At 44.8% G+C, this 24,094-nt stretch overlaps 1 protein-coding gene across 1 annotated transcript in view; it reads left to right on the top strand.

The window, feature by feature from the left end:
• The first annotated feature begins 1,360 nt into the window (after positions 1-1,360).
• sorcs3 (sortilin related VPS10 domain containing receptor 3) overlaps positions 1,361-24,094 on the top strand; it is a 214,213-nt gene continuing 191,479 nt past the window's right edge. Inside the window, exon 1 of the mRNA XM_047579158.1 lies at positions 1,361-2,276. Coding sequence (XP_047435114.1) covers positions 1,599-2,276 — 678 coding nt within the window. The 5' untranslated portion in view covers positions 1,361-1,598. The remainder of the gene's footprint in view (positions 2,277-24,094) is intronic.

Genomic DNA, 24,094 nt, shown 5'->3' with positions numbered 1-24,094 from the left:
TAAACCCAATTATTATTATTATTAGTATTAGTATTATTTTTATTTCAGTGAAGTCATAAATCACTAGATTTAGGGTCATATATTTTTATGCAATCAGACTTCTTTTTTGAGTCAGTAGAATAGCCCCCTGCTGGCCATTATAAAAAATTCAGATTCAGGCTAGTCCACTTCTCCTTTGAAGACTCTGAGAAGATCCAAAGTAATCAGATTACTCTGAGTGATTCTCTTCCACTTTAACACGGTAAAACGTTCCTCTTTGCTCTGCAGCAGTCTTTCACTCCGACATGATTTGTCAAAATTCCCCAGGGTTATTCCCGATAGGCAATTTCTGTGCAGTCAATTTGATAGACAAGGACACAACACGCTGGATCACTAATGAATAACCGGGCTGCACTTGGACTCTCAGTCACTCAAACAACCACGCTGCTTCAGAAATACGCCTCCCCAACATGTTTTCATCAGCATCTCATGAGCCCTTGATGCGCACAACGCGGCAGCAGTCCCAGCACTCCCCCACCTCCCTCCCTCCCGCCCTCCTCCCCTCCCTCCCTCCCCCTCTCTCCCCCTCATGCCTCTAGGCGCAGCCTTATTTCTCCCCCTAGGAGTGGTGCAACTCGCTGCCAATTCTTCCCAATCCATCAGTGAGTTTTTCTGCATCACCAGCGGCGACCCCCCCCTCCACCGCCCTCTCCACTCCGTCAGACTGACCAGGGTCTTCTACCAGGAAAGAAGAAGAAGAAGAAGAAGAAGCAGCTACCTCTGGTTTGTGAGAGAGAAACGATCTAACCTAGATCGTTACTTATTCTAAATTTAAATTAAAATACATTATAACAATAACTCTGCCAGACAATACTTATTCTACTACTACCACTACAACTTCTACTACTACTACTACTACTACTACTACTACCACTGATAATAATAATAATAGTAATTTTATGAGTGGTGGCGCTGCAGACTCTGACCAGAGGATCAGTCCGGACTGAACTTTGCACGAAAGATTTTATTCCAGCAGTAGTTGTGCTTAAAACCTTCCATTTCGCCAACGAGATTTCACTTCGCACTGACGGGACTTTGCGTTACGCACACGTGACCTGAGTTCTTTTTAACTCAACAGGTTACATGTGCCAAGTATGAGGTAAGGTCTGGATAAATGCATTATTTCCCTGAGCATTAACTGCGGGCTGATCTGAGAAAACGGTGTCATTTCACGTGTCACATGTCACACACAATGAAGCTCACATCTAAACTTCAAAGAACAGGAGAAGACTCAGCACCACGGACAGCGCCTCGCTCTCCCTTCCTCCCTCTCTCCCTCTCGCTCCCTCTCTCTGTCTCTCTCTTTCTATCTATCTCTCCCTCTTCCGGGCGCACACTCGGCAGCTGGCTGTGGTACAGCTCCTCCCTCCTGTGTGGTGGCTTTCCCGACCAACGATCCTTGGACGTTAACAGTTTCGCCGAGGAGCACTTTTTCTCTCTCCTCCCCCCCAAACCAACAGACGGACAATCGAGGCGTCATAGGTTCCATATCGACCTGAGAGAAGGGAGTGTCGGATAAGGTCTTCAACCGTCCTCCACCCCCAAAATCTCTGTCAGCTATGGAGACTTGGGCTGGCTTGTGCCCAGGCTCTCACTTATCTCTGGGTATGTGGGTGATGATAGCCGCCCATGCGCTACTGAATGTCAAAGCGGAGATAACTTGTGCATCTTGCCCGTCGCCAGTTCAACTTCGCCGGGAGGAATTACAGCTGGGTATACGCACCGACCCGACAGAGGAGGCGAGCACCCTAAAAAGCATCCGAGTAGAGTTTAGGGAACTCGGGTTTGCCGACCACAGTGCTGGAATGGATGGCGACAACGAGACAGGCGTGTCACCAGAGGATGCCCCCCACTTTAATCAGTTTGCCACTTTGGATGGAGTTAGTACACAGGACGATGCCCCCAGCTTCAGTGAAGAAAGTGACCGCGGCAGCGATCCGCCGGAGACGGGTGAGGACGCTGCCCTCCAGAGAGCGAAGAGAAGCGGTCCTGAGTTTGCCGAGTTCACTGAGAGCGGGCTGACCGGCCGGACCGACGCGGCTGTGGGTGCTCCCGAGGACCGTGGCTCTATGTTGGACGGGCACAGGCAAGGCAGGTCCGGGTTCAGATGGAACAGGGACGAAGGGAGAGGGAATAACAGGCAGGATGAGCCCAAGATCACCAGCAGCACTTTCGCTCTGACAGGGGACTCTGCGCATAACCACGCGGTGGTCTACTGGTCAGGACAGAACAGCAGCGTAAGTACAACCATGCTGTGTTATTTTGCCTCTGCTGTATCCTGCTGGATCAGGCTTGGCACGTTTCACATGCAGCCTGTGCGGAGAGAGGGATATTTTGAGCAGCCAGAGCCGTGACGCACAGAGCAGGGACTTTGTGCTGTGCCGCGCCGCTGAGTTGGGCTCGCTGTTAACAGGTGCACTGGAAGCTACAGATGCTCACCGACGCACACTGTTCCTTAAATGCCAGACCTGCCCAGCGCTGTGTATTGTGTTCCGCAGCCACCGTTTGACTCTCCGGCAAATTACGCACGATCCCTCGTCTGGTTTAACATTTCTGTGACATTATCCGAAACAAATCTAGAGCCGTCTCTCCGTGTCCGTGACCTCACCCCCGTGAACTGGGACTGTATCGTTTGGCTTGTGGTGGTTTTTACCCTTAGTAGGACGAATATTTATAATTTAGTCGCAGCAAATCTGAGCTTCGTGGTTGCATGATTCATTCCTCCTTTCGGACCCAAGGTTTTTATTCCAATTTAAAATACAAGGTAAAGAGAATTGCAGTCTCCAAGCCCTTAAATCCTTGGTAATTTCTCCTCCTCCCGATTCTCCAGAATTTTTTAAATTTATTGACCAGAACACAAACAGGAGTAAATTATTACTTTATTTTTATTTTAGGATCAATTAATTCTTTAGGCTGTTACAGGGAATGTGTTTTGCAAATAAAAAGATCCCATCCTTTGTTCCATAACCACACACTTACTTAAGGGCTGTGGTCTTAGCCTCTCTGTGCAAGGTGTTTCCTAATGAAATCTGCTCTCTTTTTTTGTTCTACTGAGCACTCAGTTTATCAGTTGAACACATTTTAGTACATCCGGAGAGAAAGAGAAAGAAATATCTTGAGGAAAACACAAAGAGCACTAGATGCTCGGCACCGAAAGCTTAGTGGGGTTTCCGGATGGAGGAGGACATCATGCAGTCCTTGTGTGTCACAACATGAGTGCAGGTCAAAGACAGGGGCAGCCTGCTGCCATAATGTGTAAATCTTTACAGTGGCTGCAAATAGTTCTCACAGTTCCACTTACTGTCCTCTGCAAAGGAGCAGCTCATCATCCAGGCTTACTTCTGCGTATGAAATAGTCATAAAAAAAAACAAAAAAAATAAACTGTGCTCCTCGTACACAAGTGGGTCCTCTTACGAAGAGAATAATGAGACAAAATGAATCAAAGTCATTTGCACATTCTTGCAAGCACACAGGAAGCCGGTGGGCTCCTCTTTGTGGTTTCACAAGCTTAATTTGTTGTTGTGGCTGCTCCTCTCGCTTTATTCCATTTGAAAAACGAAAAAAAAGCCCACATATTCAGCCTTGTCTGAGCTGATTATGACATGGTGCATGAACTTGTTTTTTAACCCGCAGTGAAGACTGAGGCGCTGTGAGGGAACATGTTTGTCTGTGTGTGAGTGTGTGGAGATGTGCTGGATGGAAAGGGCAAGGAGGTTATCGTGTTCCGCTGCCCTTAGCTTTAAATCCTTAATAATTATCTCGGAGACTGAGGCCTTTATTTCAATATTTTTTTCTTCTTTCATGGCAGTAAAAAGACCTTGCCTGGAGAGCATCCTCCAGAGAGGTCTTCAGATTAATCTTCATCTGCTGTTGCTTGCTTGTTCCGGTGATGAATAGAGACGTATGAACGGAAGATTACGTTTTTAGGCCTCTGACCTAACTGCAGCGGTAGTAAAGTTACTGGTTAACAGGATGATTAAACTGGTGGGATGGATGGTTGGGATCCGTCTTTTTTTCTTTTTTTTATCTGTCTGAACAGGAGAGACGGGCCTCACCAGAAACAAACCAACAGCGACTGTTCGTGCAGACATGTAAAACATCCTAAGGTATCATCTATTCCAGCTGAGGACATCAGTTGTGCACCTTGTCTTTTACCCAATGTCAAATCAAACAGTTTTAAATGACCTCTCAGACTCTACCAGGTGATCTAATGGCCACATGATTTCCTGGACACTACTGATTCTGGCACAGTCAGGACTACTACAGTTTACACTAGTTTGTCCTCTTCGCCTGCAAAAACCTCAATTTTAAAAAGTTAATTGTGACCTATAACGTAATTGCATATGGTTATTTGGGAAGGACCTGTCTCTGTTTGGTCAGTAATACCCTGTATCCCCATTCTTTTAATCCTGATCACAGTCTTGCTCTGACTTTATCCTTTAATCATGACATTGATTATGCTGCATCTTTGACCCAGCAGTTCTTTTAACCACAACCAACTGTCTGACCTTGAGCCAGTACAAAAGAAGATACTGTAAGTACGTGTGTTTCTTCCTTGAACCGCAAATCCACCGATGAGGCATAACGTTAGGACCATCTTCCTTATACTGTGTAGGTCTCCAAAACAGTTGTGATTCATCAGAGAATGGACATGGACCTTCTGAGTGTGTCCTGTGTTGTCTGGCAAAAGAATGTTGTTGTTGGGTCCTATGGGTTTAGGGGAGAGGCCTCTGTGGATCATCCCACAGATACTTGATCAGTTTGGGATCTAGTGATGATCACGTTTTTTTTTTTAGTTTGTCCTAAATAGTTTTTGTGTGTGTGTCTGTGTCAGGCTGCTTCCTGCTGGGGATGTCTGCTGCCATTAGTGAGTGTCATTGCTATGGGGTGGTGGTATTAACTAACATCCACATGGAAGCCAGTTCTGAAAGTTTTCCCATTAGAACATTGTATTGGCACAAGATGGTCAATGGTATTTAATTCTCCTGTCATTGGTTTTAATGTTGTGGCTGATTGATGTACACAAGCATTTGAAGAATCTTCATATTAATACGGTGACTTAAACTGAAGCGTTCGCTTGTGAAAAAGAGCGTAACATTTCCCATTATGAGAATCTGAAAATAGATAGCAGGGTGAACCTCCGTCCGCCAGCTGTTCTGAACATTGACCGCAATTATTTTCTAACCTTAACACTGGATGCGGGGCCAGGTGGTTACCGAGTTCCACACTTTGAATAAAGAGGCCGCTTTACATTTCTGTAAATAAAATGGAAGGTACTAGTAGTCGGTGTCACCCACCTATTGTTAAAAGGCAGTTATCCATCTCTGACTTGTGGTGTTACAGTCGCAGTCATAAGGCTAAGTGGTAAACAAAGCAGGTCACAGCCAGGGCATAGGCCTTGGTTAAGGTTAGCAATGACTGCCTCCCCCTTAAACGTATGGTCAGTGTTGGTTTCTTTAAACACTGAAGAAACTCATTTGTAGTTTAAAGTATAGTCAAAATGCTCAAACCCCTTTCCATTAGTTTGTTCTGTATGTGGATGTTCCTAAAACATAAAGGTGCTCGGTATTTTATTCATAATCTCACTGTTGTGTATTTTCATGTTGGGGTGTTTCCCATGTGTGTCTAGTTCCCAGGTAGATGTTGTAGCACAGGGGGGGCTTTAATTAGACAGACGCCACCGGAAGGCACATACTGTGTTGATGCTCATTCCTGAACAAACAATGTTGCACTTGAATTAGAGGCTGCCGCTGTACCTGCACTGACAGCCCCTCGCTCTGTTGTAGTTGCAGAACTCTGCCAAATAAAGATGGAGATCGTGAATTCTTTGTTCTCAACGTCCTCTGACTGCGACGATCCTGAAACTGCCGCACGCCGATTATCGGCAAAGAGTCCAAATCTCTACCAACTCCTCAGCACTGAATGCCAAAACTATAAATGGAGCCGAACCTCACCTGGCTGACTGGTGAGATAATTGGTTCCGCCATGAATTCACAACCAGTGTCTGGTGTAGAGACTTTCTCCCGCTCTTATTTAAGGCAGACTGCCTGGCCGTGTCTTACTGTACTGTGACTACCTGTAGGAGGACTTGAAGCTGCTCAGATTTCCCTGGGGGGTGCTGGCGTGTCCTCTGAGGCGTGTACACAAAGCTAATGCACTCTCGCTGTCTCTCTGTACCTGCTGTCTTCTTCCCCCCGTCGATGCGTCTGCCGTCGAGCGAGTGTTCACGTCTGCGCCTCGGGCTCATCCAGGCTGCGTTGAAGCCTTAACCTGAGACACTGTTGTGGTGGCCATGCTGAGACTAACTGTCATTTATAATATTCATGGACATAATTCCAAGGAAGCCTCTTTATGGCGACGTGACAAGTTCCCTCCTGAAGTGTTTTTGAAGCAGCGTAACCTTTTAGCCTCACCAGTCATGAGCATAATGGCATTGTGACTGACAGCTTGAATACAAAATGGATAGCTTTAGAGGGGCCTTTTATTTTTTTTTTCACTGTGAGGGAACCTTGAATTTCCCTTCCAGTGGTATGAAAATAAAAAATGTTCGTTTTAGAAGACTGTTACCGTAAGTGTACACAATCTCCGAGCTATCGGCTTTTCAGCTGCCACACTTCGACTCCTTGATGTTTGTTTAATGTTCTGTGCCACGCAGCGCTGTCTTTGTTGTCCTCTGTGCAATTGATGGAGGAGGGGGGGGTGTGGCGCGGAGCATTGGCAAAAGATGTATGCCTTCGACTCGTGCGGTCTTTAAAGTTGCGAGAACTCGCACAGCGGCAGGTCATCCATATCTGGCAGGTCATCAATAGAGCCGACTGTGTGCGTTTGAAATTCCCAAATCCCTCTTGAGAACCGGAGGAACACACGCCGGCTCTCATGAGAGGTATTTGAAGACAAAAATGTCACGAAGCGACGTCACACACGCGCGCGCGCGCGTGACCGGCTTTAAAATACTTGATCCTTCTGGCATTTATGAATCATCCCTGCTTTGAAAGAATGTGAAATCCTGGGGAAAAGAAGAAGAAAAAAAAATGTCCTGGCAGAATATTTCATCTGCGTGACTGGCTGCTATGTGCATGTTATGGTCATTACATGCAGAGTCCATTCTGTAAAAAAAAAAAGGGCCCCACAAGGACGGAGCCGTATGTACCATTCTCAAGCAAGTGTCCCTGCAGTGAGGAGGTGATTTCGGATGTAGAGGCACAAGTCTCACTCCTCCAAAATTACTGATGCTAATACATTATAAAGTTGTTTCTTTTCTCCCCTCTCCTGCTACACTGGTGGCCGTCTGCTCTGAAGGAGGATGGGTAAAAAAAAAAAAAAAGAGGAGATTTTCATAAATAATGCAACCCATCTGAGATGCCTTCGCCCTCCCTCCTCCTAATTAGTGTCTACAAATTTATTCCTCATCACTGGTTTTCCTGGGTCTTCCTTTTTTTGTGTGCGGATGTGTGATATCATGGCATGAAGCCATGTGCCATGAAACATGAATGGTGAATGTGTCTTGACTAGCCTCCAGAGCTGGAGTCTTGGCTGGAGTTCCCCAACAGTCAGGGTTGGGCTTATGCTTGCTCTTGACCTCCTGATTCCGCGCAGGAGGCTTTTTAAAAGAACATCACATCAAGCTGGTCACACGCTGAGCTTTTATGAGGTGAGCTTTTATAATATATATTATATTTTCTTTTCTAATTTTAAACAAACAGTGCTAGTTTTTTTTGCATTGGAAGGGTGACAGAGAGAGCGCAACGCACTGCAGCTTGAGAGAGCACGTGCGAATAGCGAACACGCAAATTAAGAAAAGGTTTTTATTCATTTGACAACAGGTGCACTGCGGATACAACAGAATCGAAAACAGAAACGCGCTGCAAAAACTCACAGCAGCCAATAATCAAAATGCTTCTTAAGAATCAGGTTATTAATCCAATAATAATAATAATAAGAACGTCTGTTTCACATCATTTCCGCTCATCAGTAGGAATTGTCAGCAACTCCAGTAGTCATGAAGCTTAGAACAATAATTGTGTCTCGTCCCATCCCGTCAACAATTCCTTTCGTGTTTTTGCAGTGCACCTGTCGTGAAATGGATGAAACCGTTTCTCAGTTTGTCACTTTCTTAACTGTCTCGTCCACCCTTTAAGGGGAACGCGGCTGATCCCCTGGTTTTAAACACAAACACATGCTGCTGTTAGAAACGTAACCCTCGTGACTGCGCGCGCACAGACCCAGCTCCTTTCCTCTCAAACCGCTTAACTAGGTCGGCACATTTTAGCATTTCATATCTCCTGTTAAAGGTCAGCAGATGCACTTAAAGGTGCCACTGAATGTTAAAACTCTCCTCAGCGCAGAAACGCCGTCGCATTAAGGAAGCCATTCAAGAAGCCATCAAATCAGGATGCGCTGCACCCGCTTTCGCTGCGCGCCGCCGACCTCGGATCACATCGAGCCACTGAAAAGCCGAAGAAGCCGCGAGCGTGAGCGAAAGCAGAAACCCGGCTGGTTGGATGAGAGGCTTTAAAGGCTGCTTTTGCCAAATCTAATGGCCTCATTATGTTCCCTGTATGATTGCCACGGTGGCTGAGGAATGATGGAAGCCTCCTCGCTACGACTTCAGAGAGTTGAGTACAATCATCCGCTTGGCCACTGATCCCGTTCAGCGGTACGAGGGTGATGATGTTATTCGCTCGAGAGCGCGAGTCAGAGAGAAGCATGTGTTTAAGTATATGTGCGTTAGTCAGATTGGTGCGCTACAGTGTCATTTTGTGTTACAGTGTGTTACTTTTATTCCTCTTCCAGTAAGTGGCCTCTTGCCATCTGAGGTAAGCAAGAGAGTGTGGGACTCACCTATCAGGGAGGAGCATCTCCCACAGTTTTAACGTCTGTGGACTGACTTAGGGAACATCAGGCTTCGAGTCGGAGACTTCCCAGACCCAGAGGCGCAGCGCATCTTGACCTTATCCTATTTTTTTTCGGAGCCAAGTGCGATACCTTGTAATGTCCCTTGCCATTTGCCAAACATGGGCATGCCGGGGAGAGCGGCCAGACGATGAGCACATAATAATGTCAGACCACAGCGAAGCCATAGACCGCATGCTGCGTTCCTCCCCGTCTGCCTCGCTCTCCTTTCCGTCTCACCCTCCGTTTCTTTCCACCCTCTCTCAGTCTCTCAGCGCCGGCGAAACATGAAGCGCGCACGCGGCCTCTATCATCATTCTCAGTATCACTCTCGGTTGGAGTGAGTAGTGTCGTGCCTGGAGGAGGCCGCCGTTGATGGAGACTAATGTTGACACATCGCACCCCCGGACCCGCAGTCAATTAACACGTTGTCTAATTAAAGTGATCTACTGGTTTATCTAGGAGAGATTGAAAGTGGCCGTAAAATGTGTCCGCGCTGCATTAACTTTACAATCAGGTTGGCTCCTTTATTTCCATTTGGATTTTAATGGTAATAACGTGCTTAAAGAACACGGCCATTACCAAACAGATTGTGTAAGCATCTTTCATTGATGGCGCCGGGAGATGGATGCTGTAGATTTTGGACTTCGGTTTTCTGTTAACACCCGTCCGTGGTACGCGGTCTAAGTCCCTCCCTCCACGGTTTGCCTATACTTCCTGACGTTACGTTTCTATCAAACACAGTAATTGTCTCTTATTTACACGGCCTCCGCGCTCAGCTGCTTTAAAAATTTTAATGACGGCGTAAGAGTTGTTTGGACGGCTTGATGGGGATGCTGCTATATAATATAAGGCTGTTTTATAAAGGAGAGTGTGAGTGGTCATGGATATCAATGAATTAATAATCCCCAGGCTCTTTTATAGGTGTTTTCTAAGAGGGAAGGACTTTGTACTGGCACAGAGAGTACACCGCTTTCTCATAATCCTGTTGAAAAAATGAGCAAGAGAGGCCGAGGTAGAGGTGCCACTGACGTCCTTTATTTTATTATTTTTTTTGTTTGGTTAGTCAAATAATAGAGGTGTCTGTAACACATCAAGCCTGTGGCATTTAATTCCCACTGAGGACCCATTAAAAAGTTATGCAGTCGTTCTGCACGCTGACAGGAAATCAGAAACCACTGAAAGATGGAAAGCAATTAACTAAACACTGCCCTATTTAAATTGCTGTTGAAGTTGCGAAACATTAAAAAGAACGAAGAGGAATTAAAATAAAAATTTACAATTTATATTTACATTCATATTCAGTATTCCGCGACAGCCTTTTAAGTAGTCTGGCAGCTTGAAGTGGATAATGTTAGCAAACTTAACAACATAAATTTTGCTGGGCCACAACCACACAACTGTCTGTTCACCCAGAGAAAAAGCAATTTATTCTGAGCCAACGTGGGCACGGAATCTTTAAAATAGATTGAAAATGTAAGAGACCAAATTGGAAAAAAAAAAAAAAAAAAAAAAAGTGTTTAAATGTGAATTTTAAAATGAGTTGCATCCATTACAACGCTTGCGATGATCTTTGTTGTCTGTTGGATGCAGGCGCTAACTACCAAACTGTTGCCACCTGTAATCGTGTTTGTTTAGCTAATGCGCAGAGGAGCAGGGGCTGCTGCATTCTGCTCCCAGTCAGCGTCTGTCTGATGTCAGCACAGAGATCAGAGGAGATTGCATTGGTCCGCGTGCATCACGCTCTGGGTTGCTGCCAGGCACGGCTGCAAAGATTCTGGAAACTAGACTGCGGCTGCCTCAAGCCGTCACGTTGCGCTGATAAATGGTGTCGATGTGTGAACATGCGTTTTTTTGTTTTTTTTTTCTTCGCCCCGCGCGTCAACTCTCTGTATGCGCGCATGTGAAAACGCACATGTGTTGCCGCTAATGGATGTGAGCTGCCACCGACACATAAAAACCTAATGAGGCAAAGTGGATTAAGAGCTGTCGGCTATTTAACTTAGCTCAAAAACTTCTCTGTTTCCCTTTCCCCAGTGCGTCATTTGTTTGCGGCAGCCGAATAAAAGTAGGATTACAACACTGTGTGCCGTGAATGGATGTAATCATACATAGCGAACCCATAATGACAAAGAAAGCACCGATGTCTCCTCTACTTTACATTAACCTCAACAGCTAAATAATTTGTGTTTTCCCTGCTGCAGTAATAGAGTCATCCCCATGTGGCCCCACGTCCACCCTCGACATTCATTTGCACATTTCCCTCCGCGTTTGTTTCCGCGCTTTGTTCTTGGAGTCTTGAGTCGGGGGTTGTACAAGCAGTAATGTTGAGTAATGAGTGGTAACAGGCGGGCAACTAAATAAATACCCTTAGTGTGACACTTTTTTACGTGCTCCAGCTTGTGAGCCTCTTTTTTGCCTGCGTCAACAGCTCGGTGATTTTCTGCAGCGTGGCTGCTGAGAGCAGCACATAAACAGCAGGACGGACAAGGGCTAGATTATTTTTATTATTATTATTGTTATTATTATTATTATTATTAATGTAGGGCTTTATCACTTATTTCGTAGTAGTTGCAGTGAAATGAGCCTGTTAAATATTTCATTACATTGCTGTGTTTTTTTCCCCTCCTATTTTTCTAATACACTTCTTGCTCTGGAGTAGAAGCTTAAAACTTCTAAGTCCCAATAATTCACAGCGAAGGTACAGTGCTGTCCCAGTCCTGTCACAAGGAGACAGATAGCGGGCCCTTTACAATCAATGGTGCTTAGTATCATTCCTGGTGTGTCACATACCTTCAGGCTACAGCGAAAATAGGCAACACTTGTGCCACAGTGAGACTTTCCCAGGTGCTGCGTTTTCTTGTAGCATAGCTGCTTCGCATTCATTTGCCACGGCGTCAGCAATGAGTGACATGAGCAGAATGAGACCAGAGTTGCTGAAATCTGAATTGGACATGGTCTTTTGCTTCTTTAATCTCGTTTTATACAGCGTCTACAACTTTTCACGCATGAGTGGCCCACCCGCAAATGTAAGCAAATATACTTGAACGCTGTAGCCCGGAAGCCACGCCAATGTTTTGTGGAGATTCTACGTGGAGAACCGATGCTTGGCCAGACGAATTTATGGGCCAGGCTTTATTTTGTGATGGACAGACGCTTAACAGCGAGGTATGGCTCTCAGTTTTTGCAGTCGTGTAGAGGATCTGGAGGATTGGAGGACTGGAGGTTCTGTATTGCCTCTAACATGCCCCATAATTAAATCCAAAGGAATTGTTTCGTGCTCTGACAACGGTTGACAGTTGGCTAACCCAGACTAATTTTGTCTCTAAAACTTCCTCACAGTTGTGAGTCACTGTGCGTAATTCAAAAATCACTTTGTCACATGTGTGGCAAACAGAGAAGAACAGGTTGTCCAAGAACATGAATCAAGATGAAAACTAAGGAACACAAGGAAGGTTTAAGACGAGACGCAGGTGGACCAACACAAAGAAGAAACCAACTGAGCAATCAAAGATGGAAAAACAGGGTTAGTAACACAAGGCGACAAACCCCAAGGAAGAACTTTACAAAGTAAAAACAGGAGATACTCAAAATTCCAAACCACAACAGACTCACATCCTACCAGCTGGTTAGAAACACTGTATCCACTGGTCGTCTGCAGCTGATACCTGTTGTTTCATAATTTCAAAGACAAATGCAAAGGTTGAATCTTAAGACACATTGGATTTCCTGGTGGGAGTCTTGTTTTCTTTGTTTTTTTCCCCTCCCAATAAGGCGCAAATGACTCACATTGACTCACACAGCATGTAAGAGATAGTAGCCATATGCCAAAGCCCTTTTTAATTATCACACATTTACCCAGAGGTGTCAGAATACGATAGCAGGAGCATTAGCTCAGCCTTGACCTTTTCATCAGGGAGATGAGCCTGACTCATAACAGAAACTGGACCAGACCTGTAAAATGCCAACATCGCCGAGGTAATCTGCATTCTGTTTGGAAACGTGGGATTTAGACGTGCTCGCGGTGTCTGAGACAAAACACGCGGGGAGGCTCATCATGCCCGGAATTTGAATGCAACAATGAATATGTTATTGTTTAATATATAAAAGTAGGCCACTTATTAAAACCGAGTAAATTATGAATAATGGCCTATTTCCACTGTGTCGTCGGATTATTAATTATCTTGAAGAGGACAGGTCTCATTTCACTCCCTATCTGATTTTAAACACGTCAAAGCGAAGACATAATGGAATTTAAATGAGACCAAATCGAAGCAGTGTTTTGTTGCATGGAGAGTTTAATGAATTCTGCTCAGTTCCGCGTGTTGGCTTCTGACTCACCTATCCATTTGTTCTGCACATGGTGCTCCTGAGTGACCACTTCCATTCATCGCACATCCATACATCCAGCTCGACTCTCGGTGAGATGAGTGGGATGTTCCGAGCGCGCGGACAGAAAATTTGATATAATAACTGATGAGCTATTAGAGGAGCGGACCCTGTTTGTTTTCCTGCTCGCGGCGTTTATCATTCAACGACTATATCCCACTGATAAGTGCCCCGGAAACGCAGTTAGGAAAGTGGAAGCTGTGTATGATTATTAACATTCGCAGAGGTAGGGCCACAAGTGAAGGCAGCGCTACATCATCCCGACCAGTGAGATGGATGAGGGGCACTGCGGCTGGGGGAAACTAGGTCTTGTTGGGAAACCCATGCAGCTCCGAAAAGAAACCCAGCCCAGGTAATTATCACACTGTGCCACTTAAATACAAATGCTTCCTCTCAGCAGAGAACGCTTTAATCAAGTGTGATTGTGTGTTTGCGTTCGCCCCCTCGCTGTTCCCGTATGCTTTTTGCTTCCTTCTGCCTCCCTCTTTAGCCCACCGCGTTCCCTGAGATGGAGCGCGACACTTGCACTCAGTCATTCCCATGCAGAAGGGACTGTTTTTTCGCGTGTTCTCGTCGAACAAGTGTTGCTCTCAGTCCGCTGCTGTGTTTCCCACCGGCAGCCTGGCACGGCGTCCAGCCTGCAGCGAAGGAGGCTGACGCTTTCCCGCATTCCCATGGTCCCACATTTGCCGCCTGCCTGCCTGCTGGCTGCTCCTTAGGCAGTGCCTTTGTCCATCACTAGAGGGAGTGGGTAGCCTAAAGAATAATGCCGAGCCGTGCAAGCCATAGGACAAGAGGACGGAGGGAGAAGTAGAGCGAGAAGGAGCGGAGACCACTGATTATTCATTAGCTTTACTCGAGCGTGCGGCTTTAAAGGATGATAAACACAGAGTTGGGAGGATTGAATGGCTATTTGGCAGATGAAAAGGCTCCATGACAGTGATTGAAATGAATAGATCTGTTGTTTGCTCCGTGCGTCTGTTCAGAGAAGGCAGGGGGGACACGTGAAGAGTCGGACAGAGAGATGGAGGCATGGCAGCGGCAGTCATACGCCGAGCGATAAAGAGACGCAGCATCTCTCGTGGACTCTCGCGACCTAGCAGCTAGCTCGGCGCATGCTAAATATTACAGAGCACCTCCTGCAGCATCTCAAATCAGTCCCTCTGAAGCGCATCAGGCCCCGCTCGTCCCTCCCAGCTGGAGCCGGATCCTGTTTGCTGCCCTTTCACAGCTCACTTGCCACGCACGTGAAAATATTTATGTGGCCCTAATTGGTTTGAGGACTATCCAACTGCGTGCAGAGATATTTTTATTTATTTTTTTTTTCTCAGCGTCACTTGAAACATAATGAAATTCACATGGTGCACAACAAAGGTGAACTTCTGGACGAACTCCAAAAAGACACGGTGGAAAAACAAGGAAGAGGGGCGCGCATATTCTCTTAATGAGAATGGGACCAAGGATGCTGACGAAAGTGCATGCATATTAATGCTCCAAATGTGTGTCCAGATTAGTTATATGGCGTATGCACAGTTGGTGCACATTGTCTCAAGTTTTCCACGCGGACCCTCCTGGACCTGAATCAAGTGGAAGCGGAGGCGATTGATTGGCCTTCTGGACCATCTCCTTGGCAGCATATTTTCATTCGGCAAATGACGCCACAGTCTTCTTATCAGAGTAGCATTCTGTTATCTCGCGTGTAAACGTGATATTTGGGCCTCCTGAAGGGAGGGTGATGAATGTCTGGAAATAACAAGATACATCCTCTGGGAGACATCAACATGCTCAATCTGCTTGTCAGCTTTCATATGTTAAACTGGGCATTTTGTCCTGATGGTGGTGCTGCGAAAAAAAAAAAAAAAAAGTCCCCTTGGGTGATGAATAAATAAAATTAAGGGCCATTTGTGGATGTTCAGTGTCCTGACTTAAAAAGGCTGAAAGGACACACTGGCTTTTACCAGCAGGGCAAAAATGATGAAGGTTAGCTGACACACCTTTGGCCTAAGGGGGAGTGGATGATTTGGCGGTGAAATCATATGGCACAGTGTGACCACTATATCCCAAAGCACAGCGCTGCTAAGTCTCGGCTCCACCTAAATTCCCTATCGCTCAGTGAAAGTAAAACTCTTTAAATCCAGAGATAGGCTGAAGAAGCAAATAATCTTCACCAGCCGGATTATCTCTCTTGTAGTAACCCGCTCAGCAAATGCTCTCCTATCTGGTGAACGGTGTAAACGGCTCTAAATTCAATCTTGTTGTAAACAAATAGGATCTTTAGATGACGTGTATGACTTCTAACTGTCACTCTTCTGTCCATCACCAAAAACAGTCCAACCAAATGGATGTGACTGACCAGCCACATCCTTGCTGGAGCAAGAGCGGTTCTAGATCAACTTCCTGCCATAAAATAATTTGCCTGTGGGGACGGGGTCTTTCAGGAATTGTTTATGGGTGGTTTGCAACAATGAATGAATGCAAGTTTCCTGGTTCTGACATTAGAGAACCTGCGACCAGACAAATCCTGTATGTTAGTATTTTCTATGATCATTTAACTGCCAGGACTGACCTTCAGACCTTCCAATGCTTCTGTGTTTTGGGCCATTGATCGGATATAGCCGACCGGTTTTTATTTTTTTCTTTCTTTTGGATTCATTCCTTAATTGTTTGAATACGTCCGAAGGCCACAAATAAAGATGCATTACTTTGACAGACAGCGGTCACACCGAGGGAACGCTTCGCATGGGATTGTGTCCTTGGCCTGTGGGGCCCCAGATGTGGAACCTACCACTTGAATATCTCTGGGCTGTTTTATTTTTTACAGGTTATTTTAAGGTCCTATTTACTTAGCTTTGCTTGGTAGAACGTTGCGGAGAAGTGACAGGAAAGGAGAATGAGAGACGTGTTAACGGCTGCATTCGACATTCAGAGTGTTTACGCGCCGCGGCCCAGCAGTGACTTCATCGTATAGTCGCGCATCTATTGCTGCAGGAAGGTCATGTGGCGTAGGGCTTAGCTGTGCTATCATGCAACGGTGGTGAATTCTTCTTCAATAATAAGCGTCTTATTAATTACAGGGTGTCACATTTATTACAGGGACCAATAGCCAAATAGCAAATTCAGCAAACACTTTATAGTAACTACACACTATTACAAATTAGTAAAGCATCAGTAAATACTTCATTCATCATTTACAAAGCATCCCTATATTAATTCACTATTAAGTAGTTTATAAATGATTTATTCTTTATTCGTAAGCGTCTCTGTACTGTGTTCATGATTGTATTCATACTTATGATGAGTTTATAATTTAGAAGGTATATATTTAATATGTAATTGCCTATTAACGCATTGACAAACTACTATTAACAAGCTCATCAGTGGTTCATAAAAGCAGAAGTCATGTCTTAAACTAGCTGGACAACCGCCGTCTAAATTATTATTATTTTATAAGCTTTTTATTCATTTATTATTTTTTATTATTTATGAAAATGAGATGAGCCACCCGGTTGAAGAAGCTCATCAACTATTCAGCCACGTCATACGTGTTCTTTTAAGTGAAATTACAGAGGCTTCGTGTACTTTGACTGCAGCTACGTTTTGTGGAAATCTCGTTTTACGAGCTTGGTGATGTTTCTTCATTTTATATCAAGTGAGGACTTAAATGTCTGCTTCACAGCTTTGTGTTGTGTTTGTCTTGGTTTCCTGTTGACAAGATAACTGGTCTTTTGAATCTCCTTTGTAAAAGCTTTACAAGGCATAGATGAGCTCGTGAAAATATGTTTTAAATTTAATGCATTGCTGACTGATCTCTGTAAGAAGGATGCTTTATGAATGATGGATGAAGTATTCACTGATGCTTTACTATTTGTTCATGGTGTCCAGTCATTATAAAGTGTCACCATATATTCTTAATTATGAATTTGATCTGATTAATAGTTCAATTATACTTATAATCAAAGTTACAGTAGTAAGGATAGATGGATTTGGAGTTCAGCCAGTGGAGGTTGGCAACACTCACTTCTGTGCAACATTAAACAGGCCACCAGCTTTCACTACCAGTCAAATGTTCGGACACACCTTCTCAATGAACTGAATGAGGAGGTGTGTCCAGACTTTTGACTGGTAGTGTATATACTCACAAAATAATAAATAAAAACACCACTGAATCAAATTTAATCAAAGAAAGACAAATGGTGAGTGAGTGTGAGTGAGGTTTGCGCCAGAAAGAACGATGCAGGACACAAGGGTCTGTTCACCTGGAGATCTAACGTTACGCTGCTCATGTGTGGCTGGGTTACAAGCATGAGCCTGTGTCTGTGATCCTTAAAGGACCAGGTTAGAAAAGAGGATTGTTAGCGGGTTAACATGCAAGACCGTGTGAAACTCAACTGACTCATTAACCACGCGGTGTGGCACAGCCCCTTACCCGGAACTTAACTATGAAAAAAAGCACAGTGCGATCAGCTGTAATAGTTGCAGCCTGATGAAGATTGTAGTTTTTCTGTGCAGTGTCTTGGAGAGTTAACCAGTCGCTCCTTAATTCACTGGCACACTTGGCGCCAACTCCAGTCGCTGCTCCTTTTGTTGTTAAACGTTGCGGGTAGACTTTGTGTCGTACCTGCAGCATGTTCCGCTCTGCTGGAATTGCGCCCACGGCCAACGGGGGAGTTTGGCAGGCTCTGGCCTCGCTGCAGAAAGGTTCCAGACTGGAGATGACCACTTCTGTGGTCAACAAGGCATCAGAGCGGTGAAGGGTGACAATGAGAGGAATAGGAAAAGAGAGCAAGAGCAGTGGGGCCCTGAGGTTTTATCTCTCTGGGTCAGGGGACAGCCCAGATAATATCAGGACGTTACTGCCACAGGAAGTAAGTGTGAAAACTACAAAATTAATTAATCATATGTGGATTTTCATGGCCCAACATGATGGTAATTCAATGCATTCAATACATGTTCTACATATACTTTGTTATGTTTTATTCCCCTGATCGTTGGCTGTCAATACAGAAGCGGCAGCATCTAGCAAATTCCTCCGTGACACATCTTAACATATCATTGCGATGCCAACTTAGTCACACATGAGCCCGGCCTGCAACTTGAGGCAGATGAGCCGTCAATACGAGGTCAAAGGTCAGCGGAGGCCCTGTTGGCACCGCCCGCCCATTTCACACGAGACAGACATCCATCCGGAGCATTAGAGTGTTGACGGGAGGGTACGGCGGGTGGTGGGGCAAACCAATCAGTGAAACAGTAGGGGAGTAACAAATAAACGATTTACTTAATGATTCTGCAGGTTTGTTTGTACAAGCTCTGCAAATTGGTTTTGCGAATTAAAATAATGACAACCGCATGGAAAACTTGACACAATGTGCACCATTAATCTTAATTAAAATCTTTTGTTAGTCATATAATTACAGGATCTCCCAGCACAGGTAACATGTAGTTTCATCCTTTTCAATGTGCCACTCAACCCACTCCCTCACTGTCTGTTTTCTTCGCTCTCTCATCCACGTTTTGTTGCGGGAGTCGGGGAACAAGGAGCAAAAGCTTCTCGAGCCTCACTGTGGGTTCCTTCATCTACGCACTCCACTCCTCACATTCCTTCCCCGTGGCCCCTCTCATCCCTCCATCTGTTTCCCTCACATACAATAAACCTTCCATCAATTAAGGTATAGTGTTTGTGTGTATATGCAGTAAATGAATACACCGGCCAATGCAACAAATCTATCAAAGAATATCCACTTGCTGCTGATATTTCCTTATTTGCGGGATATCAAAACACCTCGATCCATAAAAGGGTATGTTTGTGCCACCGCCTGGATGTGCGGCATGAGGGTGGGGGCGTGTGGGGGATAAGACTCCATTTGAAAGAATCAGAATACGCGGGAGTCTTGGGAGCATCATTTTTTGCTCTGCTGCACCGAGTCATCATGGAGTGGGTAATTCAGCCGAGTGGAAAGTGTTCTATCAGGAGACAGACAAAGAGCGTGTCCACGTGCGGAGCTCCACTCATACTCCAACCTAACATCCAACTCTGAGAAGAGATTACAGATAATTAACGCGGCACTGGACGCACGTCGCGGTCGGTGCAAACATATAAAACCCGTTGTCATCGATGCTGCAGTCGACTCCCATCTTTTCAGACGAAACCTCCCAGTTCATGTGTGTGCGTGCGCAATAGCATTTCTGCAGCCCCCCCTGTGTGCGTGCGCATGTATGTGTGCCTGGCGCAGATAGCATGCTTACAGTTTCTGTGTTATACGGAGTGACACGCAGTGTGGGTGGATTCACAGTTCGGACCATATCTGCACCTCGGGCTCCGTTGTGCATGGTGGGGGCTGCGACTGAAATTACTGAAAGAGCCCGCTCCACATTTCTATGTGCTCCCTCCGGGGCTGCCACTGTAGTGGTAAACTTCTCTCGGCACCGTGGTTCGTTGCAGCAGGATACAGTTAAAGCTCAGAGCACTAGTACTGAGTAAGGTTCAAGCTCGATGCTATCGCCACAGCAGCTGGTTGTGAATAATTGGCGTTAAGATTTGGGTAGAGTTGGAAGGCTGGTGAATAAGCACAGAGTCTTTGGGAAATGGGTGGACGGAAGGAGGACTGGTTTAGAGCTTAGTAGCAAGGAGCAACCCCCAGATAGACAGGGCTTACTCCCAACACCAACAACACAGACGCGCATACGCTGGTAAGACACAACATTATAACCACTCCCTAATATTGTTTGCTCTTATGCAACGGTTCTGACTCATCAGAGAATGGACTTTGGCCAGTGTTGTTAGTGGGGGGGTCCTATGGGTTGAGGGGAGGGACCTCTGTGGATCAGGCTTGTTCCAGTTCATCCCACAGATCCACACTGAACATTAAATTGTCATAAGATGGTCAGTGTTATTTACTTCTACTCCCAGTGGTTTTAATGTTGTGGCTGAAGGGCGTATACTGCACCGTTATCGATTACACCAGCTAATATCTGCAAAACCAAATGCAACACTGAGGGAGGCTGAATGCTGTTGGAACGTTTTCAGTGTTATTATAAATAAAGCACCTCCGTTCACACTGATACCACATTTATTATTCATGCCAAATGCTTCTTGTGATCACGTTGCGTGCCACTAGATAAAAATTTCATTTAACAAATGGCATCAAATGTAAGCTATCTTAAGCTCAAGAAGGACATTACATCAACAAAATATTCGATCAAACTGTAAGATGTCTGCTAACGGCATCACATTGTTAGCACCTGAAAAAAATGAAACTACACTGCACCAATTGCTTAGCTCCAAACAGGAGCATCTATCTTGTGATAGTAGAACACCAGTTAGATGTTATGTAGATATTACAGAGAGATGTCTGTCATGAGTTGGCGGAGACCAATATGGAGCTAAAAGAAGAATGGAAATCAGACACATGTCTGCATGTTGTTGTTACAACAGCCTTTAGTTAAAATGGTCTACTTTTACATAAGCAGTTGCTATGAGTGTTAACGCGCTCCTTCCTCCAGGTTGTACCCTCAGAAAACAAGAGGAGATTTAGTTCTGCGACAATATATGGATTTAATTTGCACCATCCCCACACATGAAAACAAGGGGCACTGAGGCACCTTTTTCTCAGGGATTATGTGCTCAGGTTGTGGTCTTAAAATTTCCATATTGTAATGTGAAAAATTCAATTTTGCTTGGTGTCACTGACAATAACAAAGTGCAAATGCATAAAGTAAGATCAAAACAACATCACGTGGTTGTTAGGAAGTGCTATGTGTATGCAATTGTAAGTAACATTATGAATGCCTCATCGAGTCTACCGGCTAATGTCCACCATAACTACCAATTTCTGCCGTGTAAACAGGTTCCAAAAGGTCTAAGCTGCAGCATATGTTCCCCAAATTAAAGGCCTGTTAGAGCGTGTGAATTGGCTGCGCTCTCAGCGACTCCCCAGATGGATGGAGATTTCCCCAAGGACAGGAACTTAAACCATCTCCTCAGCTCCTCCACCTCCTCTCCGCCAAGGGTCCTTCTGTCCGTTACAGATATCATGCTCTTACTTTGCGACCTTCAGAGGGTATCTCCTTCTTCTTTTACGTCCACCCCGTAGAGACGCCAGGAACACCTCAGGCAATGTGACATTTTGCCCTTGGACGACACTTGTAATTTGAAACACTGCCATTTGAGGCGCATGAAGTTTACCCATCAGATCATTTGGAGTTAGAAAACACAGGGATGAGGAAGAAATAAGCTTTTCCAGAACTTCGATTAACATAGAGCTGCACGCGTGGTTGACAAATCCGCAGCCTGGCACTGGGGACGATCAGTTTTTGCTATCAAGTCTACCCAAATGAAAAGCTCCCCAGAAGCCATGGTTACAGCAATTAAAAGAAAAGCATTTATTCCCTGTAGTCAAATAGTGAACCCTAGGAGGTAAAAACAGGCTATATATTTACTTCAACCCAGTGGGAGGCAATTAGAGATCTACTACCGTTTTAGATTCATGGTCATTCACATGCACTCAGAGCTGATTTATTAATACATACAAACAAACAGTGTAAATCTTTATTAGTAAATAGCTTGTGTGGTGATAGCGTCTGGAGGCTCCCTAGGTGGATGGGAGAGCTCCTCCGGCCATTTTTCTTCAGGTCTGGCAGCCCTGTGGCAGCTGTGGGCTGTGCCTCCGTAAATCCAGCGTGTATGAGGGGTGAATGCTGATCAATCAGAGTGCTGCATTAATACGGTCAGGCTCAAAGAAGGTGGCTGCCATGGCTCCCTGGCACTTTGCGTGAAAAAAAAAAAATAATATAAGCGGCAGTTCACTTCCATAAGTAGCGCGCTTCTGCAGCGACAGACATTTTTGTTACGCCAGGTACGTCGCTGTCAGTCTTCTGATTGGCACAGCAGATCTTTGACGGATCCAAGCACATCGATTACAAAACCAACTTTGCGGCACAAAAATTTCGAAGACGGAAAAGTCCAAGCTAAACACATTAGTCGACCTGCTAGTTTTGTGGGTAACTTAGACTATTAAAGGTCTGTAGAGCATACAAGGTTGTTTTTGAGGTTTAACATATTGTTTTGTAGACAGTTTAATGATACTAGTATATAGTATAGTATAGTATAGTATAGTATAGTATAGTATACACCAGTATATGTCAATTTTATTAACACTTGACTTTTATTTAAATCATTTAGGTATGACTATTGTCTATAACTTATATAAAGCTAGACAAACCCTCCATGACCTGCAGATTTTCTGTAGAGCAGTTTTGAAGCTCTTGAAGTGCTTGAAACTCAAGTAGACGGCCGTGCCTGATGAAGAGTTGGTTTTTCTTTTCTGCTGTAAGGCTGGACACTTTAATCTATCAGGTTAGATCCAGTGTTGAAATTAGCCTGCAGCTATGTATTTAACATACATACTTGAGAATGACATCAGTCTATGTAACTCAGCAAGAAAGTCAATCCAATATTGATCAAAATCTGAAATGATTCCTGCAGCACCAGTTTTCTCAGCTCACTATAATATTTCAATTAGCTGTTTTTTTAATAGAGAATTTATAGAATTTTTTCCCCTTTGACACACACTTGAATGTCACTTTGTTGTGTGACTAAATGTAATCGGCGCACAACTGCTCCTACCAGATCTTCAGAAGAAACTCCCCACTTGTGCGAAACGTTCTGCAGCGCATTGTTAAGGCTGCGGTTTTCACCTGTTGATTAGTTTTCACTGTCGCACTCTTTTTAATCGCTGTGTCCATTCAGTGCTGATACTGGGGCACCTTGTCTGGATGAGTTCTGCCCTTGATATTCTTCCTGACAGGACTGACACAGTGGAAAGAAACTGGATTTGCAGTAAGTGGTTCTTCGTCATGTTTGACCTGAGCGTTTCCCCATTGGGAGATGATTGAAGGGGTGACGGGGAGGGTGAGAGGGCCTGGCTGTAATCTCCTGCCTCTTTCACTGTGCCGAGCCAAGGTAGAGGACAGGTGGGAGCAAGTGAACATCTGTGCTAATTGGACAGAAAATAGCCTCTTTTATCACCAGAAAAGGTAATAAAAAATACACCATGACAAATGACAGAATGGCCATTTCGGGTTACTCTCCGTGACACTTCTTCCACCGCATTCTGACTGAGAGGCCGGCAGAGAAAGATAATGGGCCATCTACTGATAAAAAGATTGACGTGTCCTTTTTATTTTTTGGAATGATAAATCCTTTATGATGCAGCCGACATTCTAATTTGACTTAAAGTTAGAGGAAGAGATGCTATTCCTCAAACACTGCAATCAAAACGGAGAACGATTAAGTTGATGTATTATATCCAACGCAACAAGAGTCGAGATCAAATGTGTTTTCATATCAAAATCCAAAGCCTTGTGTTAGTAGGTGTTTTAGGATGTCCTCTACATGCACCATTTCCAGGACACAGCCTGAAAGCCACACCAATGTCCTTGTGGTGGAACGTTGGTCTGGAGTCACTCTGTTGGGAACTGATTATGCTCCGGTAAAGATCTCCTAGGTCTATCAGATAGTTTGGATGAGCTTTCTGTAGTGGTTGAGTGGAAGAATAAAAGGTCCAAACATGTCTCCTGACCACTGTTGAGTTGAATTTGTTCACAACAAACTGGCTCTGATTATTTGCAGGACTATCCACCTGCATAAAGACCATACATTTTCTCTGTGTCGATTAGAACATCCCTCATAATAACAGGGATGACATTGGCCTGATGCTGGCCTGATGAGGACAAAAATTTCAGGAGGAGAAGGTGATCCACGGTGGCCTGCTGCGA

Source organism: Mugil cephalus, chromosome 2 (genome assembly GCF_022458985.1).
Source record: "Mugil cephalus isolate CIBA_MC_2020 chromosome 2, CIBA_Mcephalus_1.1, whole genome shotgun sequence".
In the NCBI taxonomy this organism is placed as follows: domain Eukaryota; kingdom Metazoa; phylum Chordata; class Actinopteri; order Mugiliformes; family Mugilidae; genus Mugil; species Mugil cephalus.
This window is presented reverse-complemented; position numbering and strand designations above follow the sequence as displayed.